Source organism: Metarhizium brunneum, chromosome 5, assembly GCF_013426205.1.
Source record: "Metarhizium brunneum chromosome 5, complete sequence".
In the NCBI taxonomy this organism is placed as follows: Eukaryota; Fungi; Ascomycota; class Sordariomycetes; order Hypocreales; family Clavicipitaceae; genus Metarhizium; species Metarhizium brunneum.
The window spans coordinates 4,024,261-4,050,477 of record NC_089426.1 but is presented as its reverse complement, the minus strand read 5'-3'; the positions used below and the strand labels follow the sequence as shown (position 1 = coordinate 4,050,477).

General features: G+C 53.6%; 7 protein-coding genes across 7 annotated transcripts; 4 read left to right on the top strand and 3 right to left on the bottom strand.

Moving 5' to 3' along the window:
- Positions 1-3,080: 3,080 nt before the first annotated feature.
- Positions 3,081-3,607, top strand: G6M90_00g092600 (uncharacterized protein; the record flags this gene model as incomplete). Its single annotated transcript, XM_014686418.1, has 2 exons — positions 3,081-3,471; positions 3,552-3,607. 2 exons carry the CDS (start codon positions 3,081-3,083, stop codon positions 3,605-3,607), a joined length of 447 nt encoding a protein of 148 aa, XP_014541904.1.
- A 2,421-nt stretch (positions 3,608-6,028) lies between these two features.
- Positions 6,029-6,914, top strand: ccdc25 (Coiled-coil domain-containing protein 25; the record flags this gene model as incomplete). Its single annotated transcript, XM_066131421.1, has 5 exons — positions 6,029-6,101; positions 6,160-6,200; positions 6,255-6,381; positions 6,447-6,700; positions 6,768-6,914. The coding sequence occupies 5 exons, from the start codon at positions 6,029-6,031 to the stop codon at positions 6,912-6,914; spliced, it is 642 nt and encodes a 213-aa protein (XP_065987311.1).
- Positions 6,915-7,154: 240 nt separating this feature from the next.
- On the bottom strand, positions 7,155-10,754 carry G6M90_00g092580 (uncharacterized protein; the record flags this gene model as incomplete). Its single annotated transcript, XM_066131420.1, has 2 exons — positions 7,155-8,932; positions 8,987-10,754. The coding sequence occupies 2 exons, from the start codon at positions 10,752-10,754 to the stop codon at positions 7,155-7,157; spliced, it is 3,546 nt and encodes a 1,181-aa protein (XP_065987449.1).
- Positions 10,755-11,659: 905 nt separating this feature from the next.
- vpr_3 (Minor extracellular protease vpr) lies at positions 11,660-14,487 on the bottom strand (the record flags this gene model as incomplete). The annotated part of the gene is made up of 3 exons (XM_014686415.1): positions 11,660-13,822; positions 13,906-14,268; positions 14,356-14,487. The coding sequence occupies 3 exons, from the start codon at positions 14,485-14,487 to the stop codon at positions 11,660-11,662; spliced, it is 2,658 nt and encodes an 885-aa protein (XP_014541901.1).
- A 4,145-nt stretch (positions 14,488-18,632) lies between these two features.
- Positions 18,633-19,430, bottom strand: G6M90_00g092560 (uncharacterized protein; the record flags this gene model as incomplete). Its single annotated transcript, XM_014686414.2, has 1 exon — positions 18,633-19,430. One exon carries the CDS (start codon positions 19,428-19,430, stop codon positions 18,633-18,635), a length of 798 nt encoding a protein of 265 aa, XP_014541900.2.
- A 1,000-nt stretch (positions 19,431-20,430) lies between these two features.
- Padi3_2 (Protein-arginine deiminase type-3) lies at positions 20,431-22,338 on the top strand (the record flags this gene model as incomplete). Its single annotated transcript, XM_014686413.1, has 1 exon — positions 20,431-22,338. The coding sequence occupies one exon, from the start codon at positions 20,431-20,433 to the stop codon at positions 22,336-22,338; it is 1,908 nt and encodes a 635-aa protein (XP_014541899.1).
- A 1,115-nt stretch (positions 22,339-23,453) lies between these two features.
- G6M90_00g092540 (uncharacterized protein) lies at positions 23,454-24,621 on the top strand (the record flags this gene model as incomplete). Its single annotated transcript, XM_014686412.1, has 2 exons — positions 23,454-23,917; positions 23,991-24,621. The coding sequence occupies 2 exons, from the start codon at positions 23,454-23,456 to the stop codon at positions 24,619-24,621; spliced, it is 1,095 nt and encodes a 364-aa protein (XP_014541898.1).
- Between the last annotated feature and the right edge of the window lie 1,596 nt (positions 24,622-26,217).

Genomic DNA, 26,217 nt, shown 5'->3' with positions numbered 1-26,217 from the left:
GATCATGCATGGCGATCAACATGGCGCGTCGAACGGGCTTCAAACCTTCCAGAAGCACTGGGTTCCATCAAATCGCATTCCCACAAAACATCTACAATCTTGTCGCCTGTGACTGGCACGCCGCTTCGTGTCTCATCGCGATGACTGATATTCACAGGCCATCTCGGCAGGGCAAGTATTCTACGCCATGCGCGCCGAAGTTGCACTCTTTTTGGGTAAAGATATTCCGTAATTCCCCTTGGTACGTCAACGCTTCGCAAGCTGCTACTGAATATAGCCATATTGTTCAGCTGCGCTCTTCGAGACTGACATGAATGGGGCTTCTTCACCGCACTGAGAAAGGCGAGAGATCGACCTGGGCGAGACATGGGATGTATGTGTGTTGGTTCCCAAGGATTTGTCGGCCCTGTCGATGTGGGCCAAGAGTCCAAGACACTGATCGAGATGGGACAGTAAGGGTGAACACAGAACCTCGCCCAGGGAGCTGGTATCCGACTTTGCGACTGATACGGAAGATGCAGCTTTACCCCATTGCGTTTGGTCTTCTTGTACTTCTTTCGCATCTGAATGGGGCATCCCTGTGAGGTTCAGCTGCCCCGGACCAACATCTTCCGGATCTACACAACTAGTATTCCATGTTGTTCTGTTTCTGTCGTCGCGGCATGGGCCATTACTGTACTGATTGGATTCTGCAATCTGCATGAGCACTCAATCCTTGACGACGTCTTGACCACAGCGTCCTCCCGCCTGATTCCAAAACCCGACGGCAGGGTCCAGCGGGAAATGATGCATTTCGCTTGATGTGTGCTTCGGCTCGAATGTACTATTGCCCCCTGGGTGGCGAAATTTAGTGTACGCCACAGTACCGATATTCTGGCGCAAGAAGACATGGGTAGACGAGGCAAAGCAGGTACTAATACTCCGAATTCGTGACTCTAATATTTGTAAGTCAATCCTTGTCATTGCCGAGGCTGGTGATGACATGCCAGTGTAAGTCTTTTTAACGTGGGCTTGAACCGAGTCGGCCGTATATGGTCGCAATTGGATAATAACAAGAGTCAACAGCAGTAGTCCTACGAGGATGACCGCTGAAAGCCCTCTTTTTTTTACACCCTCTCACGTTCAAGAGAGCTCAGCAGGCAAAGTGGTTGGTCTGCCTCGAACTGTCGTGGGCGGGCCAATAATGACCAACAGTCAACATGAACGCGAACCGAGCCGACTAATTTGATAGCCTCCGCAGTCAAACAAAGCAAATAATGAGGCCAGAAATTCGCAACGAGCACCACAAACGTGCTCAAAATATCGCCCGTTGGATGTTTTATCTGTGCACAGGCCAGTTTTCTCAGGCGACGAAAAGAACAAGGGGCTGGTGGCCGTTGTCTTCATGCTTCTCTCGAGTCAGCAAAACGACTGCATACCTGGAGTGTCGTGACTACTTGGGTACAGCGATTCCCATTGTTGGCCATACGCGAGCATATTGGCCTGCAGTGACGCCCCTCTGTGAGACAAAGAGTCCCCGTTCATGACACCAACTCGACACCAATTCTTCGTCGTGGGTCTAGCTAGTCTAGCTAGGGAACACCATAAGAGCAGAGAGCTGGCATGTCTCGATGCAGCTCAGATGCAAAATGTCAATTGCCATATACAGGGGTGTGGGATTACTGGTCATCTCGTCACAGCTTGAACCCAGTTTTTCCCTTGGTGCTGTAGCTTTTGTGTTTAAAACAAGCCCTTCCAACGGGGCATGGTGACACAGGCGTCGATCCGCTGGGTTGGAAACGACCCTTGTGAACCTGAGCCCTGGAGTTGACTCTCTCTTTCTCTCCTTTCTTCTTTTTGCTTTTCTTCTTCTGGAGAACCTTTGTCGGTACGCGATATGATTGGGCGATGTGGCCTGATGAATATATCCTCACTCTCTCACGAACATACACACCCCCATTCCACATGTGCCCCCTGCTTAGCGAAGCAGAACTCTGCGATCCTTACTTTGAGCATGGTACTGGGTGAATCGAAGCAAACAAGGCGGCATATCATGTAAACGTACACAGGAATGCGCCTGCCGGGCAGCCATGGGGTGATTAATCACAATATACACAGCGAATGGGAAAATTAAAAAAGAAGAGAGGGAACCCATCGCCTTCTTAATAACGAAAAATCGAACAACGCCGCTTGTCTTTCCCAAAATGTCTCGAGTCACCTTTTTTTACTTCCTTTGAGGTTTCGGGAGAGCTCGCATTTGACGCGAAATTGTGGGCAATCCAAGTCTGCCAACGTGCTCTTCCTGGAAAGGTTTGTCCAAAATCGTTAGACATATTGGGTTGGCCGAACGCACAAGTCTCTCGCCTGTGCGTACGCGGATGGGTTTTGGATTCCTTTTGTGTAACGAAAGGATACGATACGGCTCTTGGAGCAAAATAGCCACTTTGCCCCATCGTGATATATTTCATTGACCGAAAACGTTTCCCGGGGAGCTTCTGGCTTGTGATTCCCCTTTGTGCGTTGCGAAACAACGAATGAAGTCAAAGCCGTCTACCAGTCCGTCATATTGTTCTGTTTTCTCGTCGGCGTTTCGTTGTGGGTTCACGGGGCCAGTCAGTACTATCGCCTGGTCAGTGGTAACACCATCATCGAGGCAAGTAGCTTATTTTGCACGTTTTGGCTGTCCTAAGACTGTATCCCCCTCCTTTCTGTGTGCTTGCAACATTGGGCAGGGAGGCAAAGACACTTTGCTGCTTATCCGGATTGTTTGTCCACAGCCTGCTTGACCATTCTTCAGGTCGTGTCTCACGATATCTTTAGCGACTGGTTCGGCGTTGTTTCTGCATTGCACGGGAGTCCTTGCGGTGCGTGTTTCCTCAAACGTCCTAGATTGCGAATCACATGCCTCTTGGAAAACAAGAGACAAACTCTGCGGAATCTCTTGGATAAGAGTGACCGGATGACGGCATATATAAACTGCAAGCGAGAGCAGAGAGCGGACTTGAAGGCATACCTTTTGTATCACCATTCACACTATTGCACTGTACAGCACTTCACTTGGACCCGAGAAAAGAAGCTCCTTTCAGCGTCTTGACGACATAATGCCGGAACACACGGTCGAATGCACCTTCATCATCGAGCCACCGGTCAAGGTACAATGCGGTGGCTCTCTATACCCGCCGTTTTTGCTGCAATTATCCAAGACGGGAGACGATTCTCAGAGCACGTACGTGGCAAACATTACTTTGTTGAATGAGAATGATGAGAATGTCAGCGATGCTCTTCTAGGGCCGAAGAGCGCGCAAGGGGGGTTCCGGCCCGACTCCGAAGGCAGCTACCTCTTTGCCTTTCCGGAGTCGCAGATCTCGACGGAGGGCACATTTCACCTGCGTGCCGACATTTACAAAATGGAGCAAGGCCTCCGTCTGGTCACACAGGTGTCGAGCAGGGATATAGACGCGACAGGAAACACGGTGCCTCGTGCTATAGCAAGTAAGTCAACCCAACAGAGGGCGTGCCTCGAAAGAGCTACGCATGTCACGACTCGCATGTATCTAACAGTCTTCTTGTAGCACCCGAAGAGGAAGAGAAGATGGAAATCGCCAGAGAAGCCGGCGCGCTTAAATGACAGGCGGCGACTGGCAGACGCGCAGGACAATGGCGCCGTGGTTACAACAAGAATGACGACAACTCGATGTATTATGGACACAGGATGTGAGGAAACGACTTGGGGTATGGTTTGACTTGATTACACGCAGCAAGCACATGGCTCTTTGTTCAAATGGCAGCAGGAATTGCTCCTCGCACACATGGCATAATCAGTGCCAACCACAATAAAGCTTGATTTACACATGTAACAGCCCTATCGGTTGCCAACGGTAGCTCGTGATTGGGCAGCGTCTAATAGTGAGATGGTGTAAACCACGGCACGCTGCAAACATGGCCCAGTACACGATATTCAGGCAAGAAGCTACAAACCGGGCACGGCGCCCTCTTCTCCCACCATCCCTTTAAAGCAGCCAAGGCTCCAACAACCCCGTAATGGAATTGCAGATACTTCTTTTCTGGTAGACTTTCAGCGGTAATGGATGTATCCGTCAGCAGGCATGACTATTAATAATTTAATAGGCCCGAATCCCTGAAAGCTGCACATCGTTGGAGGCTCGTCTGCCAAAAGGGGATATTCCTCCTCGTCGAACATGTTTCCGCTGTCAGAGTATCCCGAAAACCCACGCGCCTCGGGCCGGGATACCCACGCCCGTCCACTCCGAAATATTTCGGAGGCGCCCTGCGTGACGGGCACACCAGCCCTACCCCGGGCCGTCAACTTCGATCATGTTTCAAGTGCCAAAGGCGCCAGGGACCAGCTTCGGCTGTCACCGCCCCTGATCCGCTGAGCCGGACTGGTCGATTGCCCCGGGGGCTCGATGGGACGATGTCTGAACCCGCGGTTTCTGCCTCTTTGCTTTTTTTGCGGGCGGGACTGTCTTTGATGCCGTGTGATGGCTGGTGGGCGGTGATGCGTAAGCCTGTTCGTGCGGCTTGTACAAGTGCGCGGGGCAATGTGCACCACGGGGGTTTGGCAAAACGCACTGCTCGATTTGTCGGTTATTAAAAGGGGAAAAAATAGTAAAATAAAATCTCTGGAATAAGGTAAAACTACTAATATTGTGCTATTTGGCAGCTTTTTTGGTTACTATTTTTAGTTGCGTTATTAGCTCCCTCGGGTGCTAGTTTAGCAGCATCTTTGGTGCTTTTTCCCCAGTGGCTACTACCAGAGAAGTATGCAGTAAGTTGCTGTGGCATTTGGAGCTTCACGGATGCAAAGCTGACTTGATACCAAGAGGGCGAGAAAGATGCCAGGCCGGTATCAACAGCATATCCTCACAGCAGAAGAGGCTAGCTTCAAGGAAAAGAATGCTGATCCTGAGGAAAGCAGGACACCCGATGAAGCTATCAGGGATCTAGAGAAGGCTGGAATAGCGGAGCCGGAAAAAAAGCACCAAAGAAGCTGCTAGACTAGCATCTAAGGGGGCGAATAAGGCAACATAAAGGTATCCAAAAAGGCCAACAAAAACGCTGCCAAGTAATACTGTATTGGTAGTTTTGCCTTATTCCGGAGGTTAAAACGCCATCGACGATTAGAAGCAGTCGTGTTGTTGTGCGGTTACTGCTATGGCCGATGTCAGCAAGTAGCTGCAGTGCTTCCGGGAGCTTTGCAAACATTAAAGGCAGGGACTCACGAATGGTTGCTTGCAGTAGGACTTGATAGCAGAAGAGCAGATGTCTTGGAGATGAACGGGGTGGACTCTTGGAATACGGAGGGCAGACCTCGCTGATATATATTGTGTGTGGCTACATTATCCTACATGTTAACTATTTTAAGTTTTTAAACTGAGTTACTGGCATAAAGTTTAGTATTAATGGTTTAGTTAGTTTTCGGGCTGAGTCACCGGCATGACGTGTACTTTGCTCCACGCTGTAAGTGGCTGAGGCTGTCGCGATGGCCTTTGCCGGCGCGCGGTCATGAATTACCACCTGGGCTAGTGTAGTGTCTGGTACTTGGTGCTATTCTCACTGCTTGTCACGGTCCTAGCCTGGTACGGCTTGCACACAATGCTACTAGTAGTTTGCATGACTATTTAGGCCTTTTCAAATAATTCTTTTTTAATAATTTAATATTAATCTAGTAGATTGTTGCTTCCCTCTCAACACACATAACAGTACGAGCATAATACAAGTATCGTAATAAATTAATATAAATAGTATATTTTAGTCTTCTATTATTCTTTGACTTAATATAGCCGAATGCTATATTCCCAGATATCATACTTGCATCATCATTCATCAAGGTAACACAAAATCCAACCAGTGATCGATAAAATAAAACCACCAGACAGCAGCAACATCGAAGCGCGGCCCGCTATTAGCCACCACGACCCCCACCCAGAGCCGCAAACCGCACCCCGTCGAAATTTCCAACCCGCCTCGTCGCGAGACCACCACCATCCGTCCGTCCGCCCGTCCTTTTGCCAGCATCACGCCCACAATGGTCTACTACTTCACCTCGAGCGCCGTCGAGCCCCCGGGCTTCATCTACGTCGGCAAGGACAAGTTCGAAAGCTAGTCGCGCCCCCGCCCCCGCCTCCGCGCAAAGTCTCAACTGACGCCCTTTCCCAGATGAGGACCTCATCCGGTACGGCTGGGACGAGGACGTCTGGGTAGGGCTCTCCCTCTCCTCCCGCTGCCGTATCACCACAACTGACCCCGTGCAGTTCCACGTCGACAAGCTCTCCAGCGCGCACGTCTACCTCCGGATGCGCGAGGGTCAGAGCTGGGACGCCCTCCCCGACGCGCTCCTCGCGGACCTGGCGCAGCTCACAAAGGCCAATTCCATAGAGGGTACCTTATTTCCCATTGAGAGCGAGAGAGAGAGAGAGAGAGCAGCCGTGGCTGACTGCCAGAAGGCAACAAAAAGGACAACGTGGCCGTCATCTACACGCCGTGGTCCAACCTCCGCAAGGACGGGTCCATGGACGTCGGGCAGGTGTCCTTCAAGGACGCGCGCAAGGTGAGGCGCGTGCTCGTCGCGGCGCGCGAGAACCCCATTGTCAACCGGCTCAACCGGACGAGGGTCGAGCAGAGGCCGGACCTGAAGCAGCTGCGGGACGAGCGCTTGGCCGAGCTGCGGCGGACGGAGCAGGCCGCTGCGCAGACGAGGGTGCGTGCCCGTGCCCCCCCCCAAGATGCAGAGCCGACCTAGCTGACACTTGACTGTGGGGAATTAGAGAAAGGAGGACGCGAGGCAGGCGCAGGAGTGGAAGGAGAGGAAGTGGGCTAAGGACCATGCGTACGATGACATGTTTACCGAGGAGAATATGGCGGGGTCGAGTAATCGCGATCGCGGGGCGGACTGGGAAGACGACTTTATGTGACGGCACTTATTATGCTCTTGGCTGAGGTTGGGGGGAAAAAAGTACAACTCAAAGAGTGTCCATTCGCTACGCTGCCTGACTTGAAGTTGAGGCTAATAGGGTATACAACAAACAAAAAACTACAATTTCCCATGTTGCACGCCTGCATTGGCCGCCGCGAGTGAAGGAGTGTCCTGGTACAGAGTATTGACATTCAATTCCGCATCTGCAGACAACCAAGGAAGAGGAATGGCCTGACCATCACCCGCTCACCCCTATCCTCCGCGTTCTCGCAATATTGAGATCCTCTAACCGACTTGCGAGTCCTCGAAGCTCAGTAGACGTCTCTAGTCGCAGTGGACTGGACGATTCTTGACGACTAGAGCCCTTGGCTGAGGTGGGTGAGCCTTCCGCGTCGCCCTGTCTTGCACTTGATGAAATTGGAGCCAATTCCGGAGCGTCGTCGTCGTCTTCGGACTCGACTAAGTCTCTTAGGTCATCTTCGTCGTCATCGTCGTCATCATCCTCGCCCTCTTTCGATTGTTTCGCGCCGTGGTACTGGCTGGGGTCTCCGAGCGTCACCACAGGCTCACCTCCTGGAAGACGCACTTCGCATGCCTCGAGCGTCTGCGCGACGTCAAGCAAGAGGACGTCCATGGGGCAAATGTAGGCAACTCGCTTCCGTGAGCTCCAGGCCAGTACGTGGCCACACAGCTGGCCGTGGCGACGGTCCACCACCCAAGCTCCGCTGTCGCCAGGAATGCCCATGGGCGGACTGGACTTTTTGGAATTGGCTTCGCCAGCCGTTGGCGTGCTTGCAACTTGATACGTGTGGCTTGGCGAGCATCGGCCGTATATCTTCACACTGGTCAGGGCGGGCAGAATCTGACCGCTTTGCAGGCCGCTCGTTCGAGCCACGCACTGCACCTCCATCCCCGGCAGCGAAGATGAGGGCGCGACTGTTGTAGGCCGTAGTTTGGCCACGTCGTCGCTCGAATCTGACCGAGGTTTGCCGTCCTCACAACGAGGCATGGCATTTTCCCCGGGGAGGCGGCCGTCGGCAAACTCAAACAGCGCCCAATCCACTTCATGGATCAGGCCTTGTGCCTGCTTGCGGCGGATGCCACTAGAGGCATAAACCTCGCCCAAGCTGTAGGTGTCAAGGTGGTCTTCGTCTTCGGTTTCTGCACAAGGATAGAAGCCCTTCTCGACGTCATCCAAAGCTGGCTGCGTTACCACATAGCCGTCGCCGCATCCCGGCTCAATTCCTGGAATATCGCCTGGCTCAAACTCGTCTTCTCCCCCTTCTTCTTCTTCATCGTCGCCGTAGTCGCTGGTAATGTCGGTTTCAGAGTATGGCTCAGATTCCGAGTCTGACAACTCGTACGCAAAATCTTCTTCATCCCCGCTGCCCTGAATAAACCCAGCATACCAGTCATGGCCTGGAGCCGCACTGCTACGCAGGGTGTCTACTTGAGCCTGGTCCGGGTCCGGGTCATCGAGCATGTGATGGACCGTCATGCCATACGGCTTATCATCGACCATGACAAGGCCGCCGAAACTAACTGGCGGCAAATGTCGGTCGCCGATCCATGCGCCAATGCTGGCTCCATTCCCCGGGTATTCCTGATATTGCGGATTTACTGCCTCCACCTCGTCCTCGCTGTCGCCGTCGGCGGCATTTGCTCGGGCCATGGACCGGAAAACTGATTTCGAGAAGCGCCGGGACCGGAGAACGTGGCCCCGGCACACCTTGAGTGAGAATCCAGTCGTGCCGTCAAAGAGTTCGCCAATTCGTTTCTTCAAAATAGCGCGGACTTTTCCAACCGAGGTACAAACAACCAAGACGGTCGGCTGCGCAGCCTGGGGGCTCGTCCCGACTGATTCTAAAGAGATTTCAACAGATTCGGGGTGCTTTCGATAAAAGTGGCGAAGAGCCTGGTTGATTTGGGGCATCAAGATGGTGTTCCACTTGTCGACAACATCGGGCGGGAGTGGTACATGAGGATATAGCCTCATTTTCTGCTTGCCCGGGGAATCTGCCAATATGTTAGTCGAGGACAAGGCTAAATCAGTCATCAAGGTTTCTGTACCGTCGACATCCTCCCCCGCCAGGTCTACGTGTCCCACTAGCCTTCGTTTAGAGTCAGGCGGCGGCACCGAGGCTTTCTTGTCTGCAGGATACCCCGATGGAGATTTGGTATCCTTGGTAGGTTCAAGCCGCTGCTGCTGCTGCGTCACGGCTGTGTCGCGCACTTCCTGGTCTAGACGCTGCTCGAGATCACTCACGCCATCCAAAATGCAACAAGTCTCCAGGAACCGCGTAGTTTGCGTTTGTATCGCTGATAAGAGAACCTCCCCGCCTGATTGTCCATTCAACTCATCATCAACCGCGTGCCAGCAGGATTGGACCGCCTTCACGTAAAGTGTACCGCACTTCACTGTTAATCGATCCAAAGCGGACGCAGGAACAATGGTGGACGTCGAGTTGGGGAGCAGTGCCTCAAGCTGCGTCCACAAGCCAATGGACAGCAGCACCATGGCGAGCGAGTACAGTTCGAGAACACGCTCATCCGTAGTCCTGCTAACGGGAGACCCTCGTGAGCTGTGAGGATCCAAAGGATGTCTCCAAGGCGACGGCTTGGAAGCAACCTCGTCTTCTGGGAAGATGTCGAATGAAGATACAAGAGGTCGGCGGATGTCAATAACGCCATCTTCTGCATTGACGCCTTCCGTACTAGCATTGCCAAAAGAGATGTTTTTAGCAGCCAAGTTACCATGGGTGACACCCCTAGTGTGCATGTCGAAGATGGTATTGGTGAGGTTGTAGGCCAATTTGAACTTTGCTTCCAAGGGTGGTTCATCCTGGCGAGAGAGAAGGTCATGCAACGTCGGCAGATTATACAGCGGGTTCTTGGTGCGTGGCTCAAAGGAGACGGCATTGAAGGAAGGCGGGAGCCTGTACACGAGGCCGATTCGTGAGTTCTCCAAGTCTTCAAAGTATCCCAAGAGACGCGGTAGTCCCGTCCAGGTCCCTGGAGCACGCTGGGGGTCTTGCTGTAGGCCAGACGACAACTTTTCGAATCGCGACATTGGGGGCATGATTCCAGTCACGGAGTAAATGGAGTCAAACGTGGCATACTCTAGGAGTAGAGGGGCCCATGGTGCCTTGGTCGTAGTGCCCTGGGTCAATTCGGAATATGCAATCTTGCTCATGAAGACGACTTGCCTCGGAGGGACTGCGGATACATCCTCCTGTTTGGGTCCCAGAAACGTGAGCGTCATGGGGTCGATGTGCTGTGGTGTCTGCATACGACTCGACTCAAATGGTCTAAACTCGTCGGCAGCCAGCGACTTGTATGTAGTCTTGGACATGCGTCTAGGAAAGTATCCCGACGACCTCGTCCGCGACAAGTCATATAGGGTGTCAATTGAGGCAGTGAGATCGCGAATAAGGTCCTCAAACCGAGTCTTATCCCATTGAACTAGGGGGAGTTTCTTGTCCGGCGATGCCCTGCTGGAAGCAACAACATGCCTCGAACTCTGCCAAAGGGGTTCCGCCTCAGCCAGGATGTCTTTGATGGTGGACATGATGCTTCCCACGACCTCGCTCAGGCCGGCCTTGGAGAGGGATTCGTCAATTTCTGTGGATTGGCTCGGGTCTGACCATTCAAGGCCCCAGCTGACGAGGCGATCCTTTTGGATGCACAGTTTCCGATGTAGTGTCTTCATCTCCGGGTCCTCTTCATTTTGAACGGGCTCCTTGACAAAGTCGCTTGATTTTTTGGTGTCGTTGTAGAGGCGGCTGAGTCGGCGTTGAAACGGCAGTTGAAAGCCGCCCATGGGGATGAAGGATTCCATGATGTCGTGAATTTACTCGACCAGTGTGAAATGCGAGCGGATGTTAGATGGTACGTCTCACTTGAAGCGAGTATATTGATGGCGCACACTGGGCCCGCGCCCGTTCTCAATGCGAACTCAATGCTCAGCGCGAATACTTGCTCAAGAGTCTGGTTTCCTGCAGCGGTTACTGCGAAGCTGGAATCCTTGGTGATAGTCGTGGTCGTGGTGGTTGTTCCAAGTTCCAACGTCCAACGTCCAACGTCCAACGGTGGCCCCGGGATCAAAGTATACCAATGAATTATGCGGGTGGCGATGATGAAGACGGACAAGACACAGGAATTTGCCAACCGCGTCGACGTCGCCGCAGCCGACCTCGACCTTTAGCTTTCAGCGAAGCCTAAAATCCCTTTGTCTAGTGCCATTTATCTGGCTGCCTGTAATGGGGACGAAGGCGATGAGCCTGGATGGAACAAGTGCACAGTCCAACTCGGCCGCATTGTGGGGAAGGAGCGACCATCTCGAACCTCTTCCCGCGAGGGAAATGCTGTTGCCTGAAGATGCAAGTTGGACTCCTGATCGTCTGATTGGCTGCCTGCTATTTGGTGATTGGTTGGCTACGCTGGAATGCGGCGAAGTGCAGATCCAATGACAATTGGGTCTGACACGAGTACGGAGTACTCCGCTGATAAGTCGGTGCCTAGGCACGTACCTGGGTATTATGTGTGACGTGCGTCTTACCTCACGTGATATGCCACCTCTGATCTTTTAATTCTATGAGATAAAAGGCATTTTATCACCAAAATTACAATCGCCGCAGAATCTTACAATATTGCCTCTTGTGGGACCTAACAAGCCGCGAGGCGGACAATGATTCACTGCGGCCAATGTCTTATATGGCTAGTAGCTACTAGCAACAGTAATATTTATTGATATTTAATGTGCAAAGCCGGTGACGTGCTAACGTCCCAATCGTCCTTCTTCTTCTCGTCGCCAAAGATCCTCAGGGCACGCACAACAAACTTGTACTTGCCAGGAGGAGCGTAATTGCCAGAGTCAAGACGTCCGTCCCAGGGGAAGGTATTGAGACCACGAGTTCCCCAGAGGGCAGGGAAGTTGTACGGCTGGCCAATAGTCTTGATGCCCTGGAATTCAGTCGTCAAGTTCTTAGGAGGGCACGTCGTCAGAGGCACAATGTCAGCGCGGATCTTTCGAGAGCCAAGGTACAATTCGACAGTGAGCTGGGGAAGAGTGTCGTTGGAGCCGGCGTTGCCCGGCGCGGGGATCACAAAAGTCGAGTTGGGCGGAACCGGGTTGGACTTTTTGTCGGTCGACTTGGAGATCCAGGTGTTATTAGCACCTAGGACCGCAGAATTGTGCAGGGAGCCGGTAAGTCCCTGGTAGGGGAGAGACAGAGACGTGCCATCGGTGCCGTTAATGACAATGTAACCAGACCAAAGAGCAAGGCGTTTGGCATCCAGCCCCTGAGGGGGGGTAGGGGAAACACTGATAGACTTGGACTGGCCACCGTTGAGGGTAACGCTGGTTTCGCTGAGCTTGATAGTGGCAACGGCTTGGACCGCCACATTCGGGAACTGCTGAACACTGGGCGAACCGTCACCCAACGCATACATCGTCATGGCGGGAGTATGGGTGATCTTGTAAGTAATCCCCTTACTGTCGGTATTCTGAAGCTTAAAGCTGAGCGTCTCGACAAAGTGGTCCGTGTCGTTGAATGACAAGCTGGAAGGCGAAAGAAGAGTGGTGGCATAGGCTGCATCATATGCCTGGACTAGACCACCGCCTTGCTGCGGAACGGGAGCCAAGAAATCGTAAAATTTGGTGCCGTCATTAAACAGCTGTGGGTTAGCGTTGGCAGAAAGCAAATTCTGAATCAGCTCAGGGTCGTAAGTACCGCGGACCTCGTGGATCAGAGCGATGATACCAGCAGTCTGAGGGCAGGACATAGATGTTCCGGAGAGAACAGCATAACTACCCAAGGCTCGGGGATAAGTGGAAAGAATATTACCGCCAACAGCACCAAACTGAGGCTTAGTATCCATTTCCCAAGTCGGGCCCCAACTGGTAAATGTGCTCAGAGCGCCGCCAGTAACGGTGTTGTTGGAAGTGCTGACCTCTGAGTCCGTCTTCTGAGGACTCACCATCTTCAGTGTAAGCTTTTTGCCATCCTTGAGAGCATTGATGAATGTTGCACCAGTCGTGCCGTCAATCATCGATGCTGCCTTGATGGAACCAGCAGGGACTCCCGTAAGGTCCATCGGAATGGCACCGACAGCATTGTTGTTGTAAACAATCACGTACTTGGCACCCTTGGCCACGGCGTTGTTGACCTTTTGCGCAAAAGAGCAAGAGCCCCGGCGGATCAGAACAACATACTTGCTGAGATCAGGCGTGTTGGCCGGGAAAGCGTCGCAGCCATCGTCGGGGATTGTAGGGTCGAGGCTGTTGGACCATGCCGGCAGCGTGACGCCGTCCCAGCTAGCAGGATCAGAAGGGACGTAGCCAAACTTGGTATCGGCATCGCCGTCTACCTGATATTGGGAGCTGTAGATGAGAGTAGGGGTCTGGACATTGTCATACGAAGCAATGGCTGAGACGCGACGGCCGTTGGCGGCAGTGCTAGCATAGAAGATGCCTTCTGCACCTTCATTGCCCGCAGAAACAGTACAAGGCACGCCCTTATCAACGATTCGGGAGACAGCCTCAGCCCATGGATCCTCAGACCAACCGCTAGGCCCGCCAATAGATGCCGTGATGATGTTGGCACCATCCTGATAAGCCTGGTTGAAAGCTGCAATCAGGACATCGTTACCAGCCTGACCCTTGCAGCCAAACACACGGTAGGCCCCCAAGGTCGCGCCAGGAGCGGCACCAGTGAACCCGTACGTGTTGGGCTGGGCGGCGACGATGCCGGCAACGTGCGAACCGTGGCCACCACAGTCCATGGGGTCGGGATCAGGGTGAGGCGTGTTGAAGCCGTCATAGGCATCGCCGACCAAGTCTGTTCCGAAGGCGACCAGGCAGCCTTCGCCGAAGCAGCCACCCAAAGCTGGGTGTTTGTAATCAATCTGCGCCAGTAGAGGTCAATTCCTAGCCTCGTCGCGGATGTGCTCCCAGAACGGCATGGGAAGCCTTGAATGCGTTCACTTACACCAGTATCAACAACGGCAATCTTAACGCCCTTGCCGGTAATTCCCTTTGCACGGAGCTTGTCCACCTGTGTCATGACATGAGGGGAAAACGTGTCAGCGCCATCATCAGCCCTCGAGGAAAGGAGACCACCCGGCGCCTTGGTGCCGTCCTGGGCAATCCATTCGACTTTGGGCTTGGGCATGTTGAAGAGCTGGACCGGGTACACAGCCTTGACAGCCGGTGTATCGGCCAGCTTGGCTGCCTTTTCGTGAGCCTTGTCGACGTCGTGCAATTGAACCGAGACGCCCTTGAACAACTCATAGTCGAGCTTCATTCGGGTCGTACCATCCTTGCCAACCGTCTGCTCGAAAGCAGCAGGGTCCTAGACGAGTATTAGCCGAGGCCGCATGAAACTACACATGACGCCATTGGGTCGTATAGAGTTGTTCCGGCGGAACAAACAACTCACATGGCCGGCCTCCAGTTCGAAAATGTACGCGCCGGGAACGATCGTCTTGACAACTTTATCGTCCTGAGCATCTGCGGCCAAGGCGGACGCAGCGGCCGCCACGAGCGACACGACAAGTGAGAGTCCCACCATGGCAGCAACGAAACAGAGAAACAGACAAGCTGTGAACTACAAAGACGGAAATCGGGGAGTTGACCAGCTTCACTGGATTCAAGAAGGAGGAGGGGCCATGGCAGCCTACTATATAGCCACCGAGGAGGCCTTTATCCTACGGCTCATGGCTTCTTCCACGAATTGGCAGTCCCCCGACTGGCCTTCTCCAACAATCTGCAAGTACAGAACTAGGGTCGGGATGGAGAGGCGGCCCCTGGTCACGCATGCATGGTCCGGCAAGGGACTTTGGGGTCTTAGGTCATGTAAGTGAGCAATGTTCGACACCAAAAGCGAGATAGGCGTGCTCAAGCTCACTACTCTGGGTTGCAGCACATGAAGGACCCGGTTCCCGGGGAGCAGGGGTTGACTTTAGTGTTGGCGTGGTGTTGTTTGCTGCTCCAGACTCCAATGCGTTGCACTGCTTTCCTCGAGACTTGCCGTGGCCCGTGGACAGAGCATCGCGTTGGTTGGAACTTGGAACACGGAAGCTTGCCCGGAGAGGAAGAGAAGGACCCAGCGCATGGCGATATGAGCACATGTGCACAGACGCCAGACCCATTGTTTACCGGAGACGGGTGCCTGAGACGAGTTCCAAGCCTCAAAGAGCCCATTTCACCACCGCCGGCGGATGAGACCAAGACCGAGAAAAAACAAGGACGGTCAAGTAACATATCTAGATGGGAGTGGAGTGGGGTTCCTGAGTTGGCTGGCTACATGTATCACCTACTATATCTGGCAAGCGGCACCTCCCTCCCATATGTATGACCCAATGGGGCTCAAAGAAGCTGGCTCCTTTGGCTGCACTTGTAACAGTATACATAGTGCATATTTATCGCGTGCCTTTAGTAATTATATTTACTTTTTTCTATACATATAAAGTGTTGTAGATTAGCTAATATGCGACCGTAGGGGTACCCCCGTCGTACCTCGTGCGGAGTCATGTCTCTATGTAGGACCTAGGTAGTGAGAAGTTCTTTGCTCATCTCAGCGACTTGCAAGCGCTGTGTACTCAGATAGGCTTGGAAAACACTCAGTAGCACATTAAACAGCGCAGATCAGAACCCGAGGGGACATGTTGGCCACGTTTCCAGAAAGCACAAGAGGCTCACCAAGTGGTCGGGGAAATGGGACTAGACAAGACAAGCCCGAAGGTGCGTCGCTGGGCATGTGGATTCGTGCATCTAGGCACGGCTTGTAGCCTTGCGTGACCGCCCAGAATATTGGCCAAGCGTAATAGAGCAAGTATGCCCCGACAAACGCGGAATCCAGAGAACAACTTCAATCGCCATCGACAGATGCACTTAGCCACCAGTCGCGGCCCGCTCAACGGCTTGTCGGCTGGTGAGACAGTGGATCGCCTTACCTCACCATGGGCTGGCTGTCTGACCCGGCACATGGTTTTCCTCGCTCATTGTCCAACGGGAGAAATATTCAAGAACAGCGAGGTGACTTGGCGTGGCAGAGCTCATAGCCTGGCCACGACGAGCTGCAACGAGGACTGTTGAGATGGGCAGTCGATTTCCGCAAGGCTGGGTTGGAAGGGGGGCCAACGAGACGGCGCCCAGCGGTCTCAGCACGAGACTTGGCTCTCCCTCCCGGTCGAATGAACAGGCTCCCGTTCTGTGTGGCCTTCATGCGACGGTCAAACTTGCATTGTAGAATGTCAAGACACTGCATGTCGACCACCGAAACACCGAAAAAGAAAGCTCGGATGGCCCAAACAGTCGTCTTGGACGACGCACCAATCTCCGAGATCGGCGCTGGCAAAATTGAGCAGCCATGCCACCGAGGTTAGCTCCCTGAAGGCTTCGCTGCCCGCTGTATGTTCATTGATCCTTATTTCTTGATCCAACATATCGCTGGTGCCCGTTTCTATCAAATGGGCTGTGGGGTAATGTTTAAAACAATTGGTTTTGGAGTCGGCTCGTGGAGTTGCTTTGCTTGTCCCGGCCTGGAGATTGTGCTGTGGGGATCACTACAATCCTTGCACAAGGTTGACATCGAGACCCTGGGGTCGTCCAGCGGCTGCATCTTCCCCACTCTGAAGCGGTTGAAGGCATAAGGTACTAGCCCCTGCCGTGGGGTAGTCATCTTATTCTTTTGGAGCTGCCCTGTTTGGTGACTGCAAGCAACCTCATATCAACATGGGAACAAGCTGCTGCAGGTTATATTCCGGGGGGCGGCAGCTTCAGATTGAAACCTTTCAGCGGGTAACTCTTTACATAGCGTAATAGGAGAGACATAGACCCTATCGTAGACCCCGGCATTGGCCCGTTTGGAAAGTCATGTGTCCATTGTCATTTTGGCTGGCGTTGTCTCTGGTTGAGGGTCTTGTGCCTCGTCTTAAAGCCGCTCACTCCACTTTGCAGCTGCTGTCAGTGCCGTTTTGCCAAGAAAAAGAATATACTAAGCGTACATACTCGAAGAGCACCATGGCTGACTAGATCCGGCAGGTGTAACTGCGAACTTTTGTTCGATAGCAATGTTGACCATGTTCGGCGGAGTGGCCCGAACATCATGGCCTGTCCCGGCCGCCATGTTTATGATATGCAGTACGGTTCCCATTCAGGCCACGGGCAGGCAGTCTATCGGTCAGCTGTACCCAAGTCCCGCAACAGAACTCAGCAAGGTGCATGGTGGTAGCACTACATACTGCACTTGAGCAAACGGTGAGGTCACGCTGCATGTTGGACAGTGTCGCGGGTTGCGGCCCGACCAGCAGGACGAAGCGAGGCAGTTTCGCGAGGAAGAACAAGGTTGGAGTAAGGCGGAAGGGCGCAGGGTGTAGATAGACGGGTTACATTGTGGAACAATAACAGCGATGCCCATCTCTCGCGTGCCTCTGTCGCCGTTGCAGAGGATGACGGCAGTCGAGGTCTGATCTGTCGCGCGCGATGGGTGGCGATACGTTGTTCGCAAGGATCAAATGCACGCGGGGCTTCCTTCCTTCCCTCCTTCACTCGACAATTCCAAGTTGCCTGCACACGGCAATTTCAGGCCTCGTTGGCTCCTTCCCAACGAGAACACCCCAAGTACACGACCGACAAGGCTGCGCAAATCTCTCGGGAGGGTGAAAATGATGCAGGACTCTTGCATGCGGAATCTCGCTCAATTTTCATCCAAGACAGAGGAGAAACGAACCTCGTATCCCAACCAGACAGGACCACCTCCTACCCGCAGCTGCATCGGACTCGACCAACCTCCCGGCTCTGTTCTGTGCTCCTCGCAAATCGCAAACCGGAGTGAGAACCCCATGTCTTGTCCTTGGGCCTGCATCACGTAAATTGACGTGCCCATGATGCATTCAAGCTTGCCTCCACCAATAAACCTCGATTTGGCAATCCTCGCTGGGATCGTTTGTCCCAGATATTCCACCACTGGGTCAATACTATTCACCTTCCCATATCGGCCGACGGCTGGCAGCTGCTCCGTACTCCGCACAATATCGCGGTAGCGCAGTGACTCAACGTCGTGGCGATACCGCATGGGACGAACGGCTCCGACCAGGATCTCGGCGTCAAGGCACGATGGGTTCCTGCTTCATGCATTGTGTGACGCCGACGGCTGTCTACTCCTTGGCTTGAGTGCTACCCAGAGTCGAGGCAAGAAATCTCGGAGTTGTCGATCCTCGGAGGGCGCTGACTAATTCCTGCTCCTAGATTCACGTATCCACACGTGGCTGCTTGCGTCGCCCAGTGCTGCAGCGACTCTCGCCAACTTCCAGATATCAGTGATTGATCGATCACGGGTACGCTCCCGCTCCCAGAACGGTCAGTCGACCTTGTAAAACCTCTGGCGCCCAGAACTGGAGAGAGCTTGATCCTTCGTCCATCGGGTTATGCCTTGGGAGCAGCAAACCTCCGCCAAAGCTAAGACATGCTGTCAATGACACCCCAAGAGCCCTTACACCATACAAGGTTTGCACGCCACGTCACCTACCCTGTGACGGGATGAATTCCACGGCGTAACTTGCCAAGAGAGTTTGCACTAGACCTATCCTACGCGACCAGGTGTTTTAAAGGCCAATTTTATCTTTACAGATGTACCCGGAACTGCAACGCGTTGCAAGATTAAAGCTGTTCCCAAACATCACCAGCAATTCGAAAACCCGCCCGACATGGACTTTAGACTGTCGAAAGCGAGCCCAGCTCGCCGTTCCCAGTCCTCATGAAAACATTCGAAGGTCGATCACGATGCGCAAATTGCTCATCAACCACGTAGACAATTTCTGGGCCTTCCTGTCGAAACCCCATCTTCTCATACACTCGTCTCCCCATGACTGAAGCCTCCGTGATACACTCCAAACCTCCCCTGGTCTTTGCCTCGTCCAGCCCCCATTGAACCAGCTGCTTTGCGATGCCCCTGCCTTGGTAGGCCGGGTCGACGACACACAAGTCAAGGACCATGGCAGAGGGAGGCAAGGAGTCGGCCTTTTTCTTCACCAGGTCTATACGCTGGCGATGAAGAGAATGGATCGCCTGGCAGAGGTACCTTTGCTCCGCCTCGTTCCCCGGATATATCTTGTCAAGATCGAGGGCTTTGCTCAGGTCTTCGGCGGGCAGATCGCCGTGGCCGGCAACGCTGGAGAGTTGGAGCCAAATGGCTGTGCCGACAATCTTGCGTGCCCCTCCTGGAGCCGCTCCGTCACGGGGTACCGTTGCCTTGAGGAATATTGTATTCGGACGGCCCTGGTGATCCTTGGTGGCTGCTCGCCAACGATGTACCATACGAGAGGTCGCCTGTGCCTTTCCTTGCGGAGTGTCCCAGCTTGGGTTCATGGCTGTCCACAAGCCATCATGCGTCTGTTTACCGAACGTTTCGCAGACGGGGTTGATTGCCTCAACCATGTCTTCGGCCGTGTTGATTTGCTCTATGAGAATGCCAGATTGCTCTGCGGCCATGGCTGCGTCGTCGAAAGTCATTGCTTGCACGGGCTGTGCCCACGTCTAGTTGTTTAGCTTGTGGGCTGGGCTGCTCGAGCTGAGTATTTTGTCTGTTCAGAATCAGTCATCTTGCAACCTGTGATGCGTGGCCACACTCAGTTTTGGGCCAAGAAGCCCACACAATATCGAATGGGCCAACGATACGACAGTCCCATGTGGAACTTGGGGCCCCATGATACCCATGTGCTAACCCAAAGAGACATGGGAGCTGGGGGCGGCTAATCTGGCTTTCGTCAAGTTGAGCTTCTACAAGACGCCTCGATGCCGAAGGACTGGAGTCACTACTGCTAGTGAAGAGCCATATGCCAACTGATTTCGATCCAGATTCAGCTGAACCAACTTTGAGCTCTCCGAGTTTCCGTTGCAGCAAATATCTCACGGTTATCAACACTGCCCTCAATCTCTCACGCTTGATGAGTGCTCGCTTGGACAGATTGAGCGACAAGTTTTGTTACAGCTACTTCATCGCCTTCCGGCTCTTTCGCCAGCCTTTAGCCACATCCGCCTGAGATGGCATCGTTCAATGCCGTCTTTTGCCTGGTGAACTAATGCCGCCAAGGGGACCGCGGACAGCCAAGTAGGTTGCATGGCTCAAAGTATAAATGCGTAGTGGAACTTCTAACACGGATGGAAGCTGTTTTTATACAGCCATGCGTTAAAATATGATTCGGTCCCTAGCCGTGGCATTGAGTACAAGACTATTGTCCCCGATGACGCCAAGCTCTGGGAAACCGTCTCCTTGCCTGTTACTCTTCCGTCAGCACTGACACAAGTATTTGGTCATTGTATGCAAGGCGAGCAAGAGTCCGGTTCATTCGAAGTATAAAGCAGGCTTGTTCTGCCTGCAAGACTCTACTGACCTCGCCAAACAATATTCGAAGCTGCTCCTCATCACTATTCTGCGATATCGTACGACTGTGTGTGGCTACATGGGTCAACAAGCCAGTCATCACTGCAGACTACACCTGTTGCGGTCGTCATGCACAAGGCAGTGGTTCTCACACTTGGTGTACTGGCGATCACTTGCCATGCTTTGCAGGCCATCATTCTTGCCGACACGAATCGAGACGGAAAGGTTGACATGAACGGGAACTCAGATGATGCACTAAAGTCCACTTGGACGGAGGAACGAGGAGCCATTTTCATGGCCAATATTGCCGATACGAACCGCCGATGCTCCGCTAGGAACAATTCCCACCATCTTGATAAGTGCCACGACGCATCTGATAACATCCTACGCAACTCCAAGTACCTGGCGCCTCTACGCACCGTCGCTGACGGTGCCTTGAGCGACGCAGCCAGGGGCAAGATCTTTGTCCCTGGCAAATATGCCGAGAAAAATGTCCGCATCTTCCACAAGAGCGGCGGTAATTGGAACTATGTCAACAAGAGCTATGTCTTCAGTCCTCCTGATCTGCGGGCCGGTCTAGAGCTGGGGATTGACGCACGAGACGTTGGTCGACCCAAGGGATGGGATGGGATGGCCATGGTCAACTTTGTATTGACTGACCAGGAGCAGTCTGCCAATGATACAGTCGCACTTCGTGTTGCACCCATCCTGATACCTCATGATAAACGAAGGCTTGAAAAGATGTCGGTTGCAACTCACAAACGTTACCCAAACTGGGAGTTGTTTGCCGAGCATCTACAGAAGTATCTGGTTGATCGTAGATTCGAGGAGCCTGTGACCAGGATCGACAGTCTGCACGGCTGGGCCCACGACCACTTCAAAGCCGGATATACAAGTATGCCGGGACCCGACGGGCCTATTTCCCTGCGCGTCTATCTCAAGGGCTGTCTAGCGGGGCCGGAGGGCGAACGAGTGTTTGAGGATATGAGAGGTGACTCGGCCGGCGCCGTTCGACATCATGAGACATCCGAGTTAGATTCGGACCAGCTGGGGAATATTGAAATCATACCCCCCCATTCCCACAACGGCGCAAACTACCCTGCGGGAAGAGCAGTCATGGGATTCGCCCGCTTCATGTCCGGCCACAAAACGCCCAAGATGCTGAAATTTTTGCAGGCCCAGAAGTTCCAGCACCCCTTCACCCTCGATCATAGTTGGCTCTTTCGTGGCCAGATTGCCGACTACATGCAGTTCGTACCTGCCAACACCTCCCGAGGATGGGCCATGATCGTGGCCGATCCCGTTGCCACACTCAAGTTGTTCAAGAAGGCCAAAAAGGACGGCCATGGCGAGAATATAGCGATATCTCATCATAGCTTCCTCAGACCAGAGCCTGAGAAGGATTGCGATAAAATGACCATTAGTCAGCTTCTTCGGCTGCCTCTCGTCAGAAAAACGACCGAGTGGTCCGGAAAGAGCATTGCACACAACGTCAACGTTATCAAGAACGAAACTGGAATCACTGAAGATGATATCGTACGCGTCCCGACCCTTTTCTACTCGCGTGATGGTCTCACAACGCTGAGGCAGATGTACTGTATGGGGAATAGATATTATGTACCTCCAAAGTCGATGGCCCTGAAGACGAAACGCTGGTTCCATTACATGTGGAACATGGCAAAGAACTTCTTCGAGTTGGCGCGAACCACACCCTGGCCTTCCAAACCTCTTTATCCCACAGCCACTAACGGCATCTACTTTGAAAACTTCCAATACCTGAGCCCGCAACCCTTCGGGCCCCTCATCGACGGGTCGGACATATTCGTCGAGGCTATCCGCCAGGCCTTCGGCAAGGTCGGAGTGAATGTTACATTCTTCGAGAACTGGGTTATTCACCACGTGCGCGATGGCGGAATCGAGCGCGCCGTCAATGTGGAACGTGATATTTTTCAGAAGTGGTGGACAATGGATGCCGCTGATGAAACGCCTCAACGTGAAGTCGCTCCAGAGAATCATACAGAGGATCAGCGCGCCTGAAAGCAAAAGCACGCGTTTGCCATATAATCATCCTTTGCTAGGCGAGACGCTCACCTTCCGTCGGACTATTTTACCTCTTTTGTTTTTGAGTCTTTATGGATATACTTGCCAGGAGGAGCGTCGACGCCGAACCCGAGGTATACATTTCAGGGGACTCGGCTGTCCCATCTCCCGGCGTCTGTCACGAGTATGTTCTGCCAGAGAGGGGGCTCTTTTTATGGCATAGTTAGTCTCTGGGGCTCGATTGGTTATTATGAGCAGTCTTGGTAAACAAGTAGCCATGGTAGCCAAGCATAGCGGCCATTGCTGGGTGTGCAACACGGGAATAGTAGCCATCGTTCAGCCGGTGGCCTGTGGGAGCTTTCCACACGAATTCTTGGCGAATAATGGAACAAGGATGTGTACACCGCTTACGATTGAAGCCAGAGCCACGCGGAAGACGCTCTTGGCCGGCTTTGACAAGACCGGCGGCACCATGCCGCTGCAAGTGAGGCCGAATCAAAGACACGTTGACTTTTCAAAGAAATGCTGCCCTTTGTCTCACTATGTACATAAACAGCGCGGCCGTTGCTGGGTGTGTAACACGGGAATAGTAGCCAACGTTTAGCCGGTGGCCTGTGGGAGCTTTATATATAAATTCTTGGCGAGTGATGGGATAGGAATATGTACACTACTTATAATTAAACCCGGAGCCACGTGGAAGACGCTCTTGGCCGGCCTTAATAAGACTGGCGGTATCATAACACTATAAGTAAGGCCGAATTAAAGATACGAATTTTTTTAAAAAGAGACGCTGCCCTTTTTCTCACCATGTACACAAGCAGCGTCGAGATGAAAGCAGATGTTTTAGTTGAATCAAGCATATTAAAAGTAAACTATCCATGCTGGCAGAAAGACGTCAACTTAACGCCCCAGCTGTGTCGGCTTCAAAGTTCAGACCAACGCCCGGGTCAGCAACAACGCACTCGCTTCGATTCCTGCAGTCGCCGACTCTTCAGAGTGTCTCTGCACACCGTCTTTTTCTCTCTCTACTTGTACGACACCATACTGCGCCCTTGAACACCTCTCTCCGGATCAAATGTATTTACGCAGCTGCACGCACAGCTAGTATCCCAATGGAAGACCTTTTGAGATATACCCCTTCTCGCGCCGCAGTGCTGACGGTATCCCCCTTCCTGAGTCAGAAATTCTTCAAGCGGAACCCAGGCCTCACGGAGCAGATTTGCGTCCAGCAGGCCGCGCAGGTGCTCGGCTGCCCGGCCAGCAGCATCCTTCCCGCGGCTGTCCAGGGCGCAAGCAGTTTCACCGTGACCAGATCCGACGCCCGCCCCGGCGACTTGGGCGTCGTCCAGTTCCGCGATCTCTCGTCCCCGCTGAGCAGAGACACCATGGCCCTGGCGCGCAGGACCTACGGGCATGTGATTCCCGCCTGCGACGTAGTCACATGCGGGCTCGGCGACAAGGCGCACGTCTATCTCATGACGCTCGCCGGCGGCATCGCCGTCAGCGCCGCCCAGAGGAACTTGTACCAGGACGAGGGCGCCGAGCGGCTCACGGTGACGGTGGCCGACTTTGCCTCGTCTGTGCTTCCCTCTCCCCTCCACTCTTCCCCGTCACAAGTCCGCCTTGTAGCTAACCACGTCTGGGGGCAGTTATGTCGCGTCCTCGCTGTCGACTGCGCGGCAAAACACTGACGACGCCCTCCTGTCGCAGGCATACGACCAGCTGGCCGTGTGGGAGGCCCTGCCGGCGCGGTTCCAGCCCAAGCTCGCCGAGGTGCGCGCGCGGCTGCCCGCCATCTTGGGGCGCCAGTTCCCGCAGGTGCTGAACCACGCGGACCTGGTGGAGATGAACATACAAGTCGACGACGCGTCGGGCGGTATTGCCGGCGTCGTCGACTGGGAAAACGCCAGCTACGGCGCGTTCGGCGTCGCCATCGCCTCGCTCGAGGTCTTGCTCGGCATCTGCACCGGCGGGGGGGTCTGGATCTGGCACCCGCGGCAGGAGCGCCTCCGCGCCGTCTTCTACGAGACCCTCTGCGCGGAGCTAGGCCGTTATCTTGAGGGGCGTCACTTGGACGCGGATGACGTCGAGGCCGCGAGGGTGTTGGGGCTCTTTGTCATGTACGGGGCCTGGGCTGCTGCGGGGGCCGATGGACATGACAGCGATGGGGACGGCCGCGGAGCCGCGCTGGCTGCTGTGTGTTTGGAGGCGGGCTTGGGGGAGGGGGCGGCCGCGCAGCCTTTTCTCCGGCGGTATTGGGGTGACCGCCGGCTTACCTAGGCCGTCGATGGCGGATGATGATCTCGAGCAGCCCGGACAGCGGCGCGGTCCATCTCCTCGGTGCTTCGTGGCGGGTCTCGATGTGGGGGAGGCCGTCGACTGTAGCTGCAGCCGCGAGAGCAGAGGACTACGTGCAAGGACATGGAGCCTAACCGGACACTTGGTGGCCGCGCTTCATGTCGTTTATAGTGAGGGGTGCGCTGAAGCCGGGGACGACAGCGGGCGTCGTGTCGCTAAGAGCTGCATGTGCCATTGATGGTGTAAGTCAACGGTAAGAGACAATGGATACAAGGATAAATAGGGGATTGTACACGACATGGAGAAGTCAAAAGGCCTTGCGAATATGGCCCGGCGCAAAAGCCATGTTCTCTCTGGATTTGGCAATTGTCCGCGACACTTTCTTTTCCGAGACGAATGAGACGCGAGTCGGTGGGTTTCGTGAAAACCTCGGAAATCATATAAACGAATTGCTCTTGGATGGATAATGCAATAATGGAGCTGCGTTCGCCTAATAGAAAGGTACTAGCCGTATGTCCTCTAACGAATTTGGACTTGACCGGTTCATAAACCAAGCGACTGGATCGAAATCACCCAACCAGCCATCCGAACACGATGCCCCCTTTCCGTCCAATCCGCATTCTACCACATCGCAGCCAGTTCATAATACGGTCGAATGCCTGGCCTCGTTCGTTTCACAGCGCCATCGCCAAGTTCACCACGATCGATCCAAAAGGTGTACCTGTTTCCTACAATACCGGAATCATGATCGGCGAACCTGAAGAGAGCTATGTATACGTCGAGCCAGAGATTGGGAAGGCCATTCAACTCGCGATCGTCCGACAACTTGGGCCCAACGCGACAAGTCACTTCCAAACTCTCCCCCTCCAATTTCACCACGATTCTCACCACTTTGCACATGGTATGTGCTGCCACGCCTACGCCATGGCTTGACCTAAATTGACGCACGGCAGAATCTGTACCTCTTCCTCGCATCGACATATTCCGCAACTTGGGCCGGTCAAGCTGCGACACTACATGTAGCCCCGCCATGCTCTGGCTGTCGGGTAACTGGCACGCCATCACGCTAGACGGAACACCAGATGGTGAGTACCAAGTAACGTGATAGTAAACGCGGTGTGGAACGATGTAAAATGTTCTTGTTAATCTGAAGACAGAAAGTTTCGAGCGGATGTCGAGGGAAAGCGCTTGCGAGCTCAGAGGCGCACTTGAGAGGTTAAAGGACAGCTAGTATTTGTCGATCGTACAGAGGATCTGGGTCATGAAATACAGACGACTGAGACGGCTACACGTTCCCAGCCCGCCAGCTATATTACGAGCTCTCTGCCTCTACATTCTGGCAAAAACAAGCCCGTCATTTATATCGCCACTATTACGGTTCTCACTCTCCCCTCTCCCCTCCCCCCCCAATTTTTTTAACCCTTGTTGGCTCTGCTCCATGTACTGTCGGATTTCCGAAGTAATAGGAGGAACTGGTGCTGTGATGTTATTCTTATAGAAGGAGGCTAAACTCTCAGCACTCCATTGATTTGTTGCAACGGCAACATGAGCGCTCTGTAACTGTTGGCCCATCTTTTA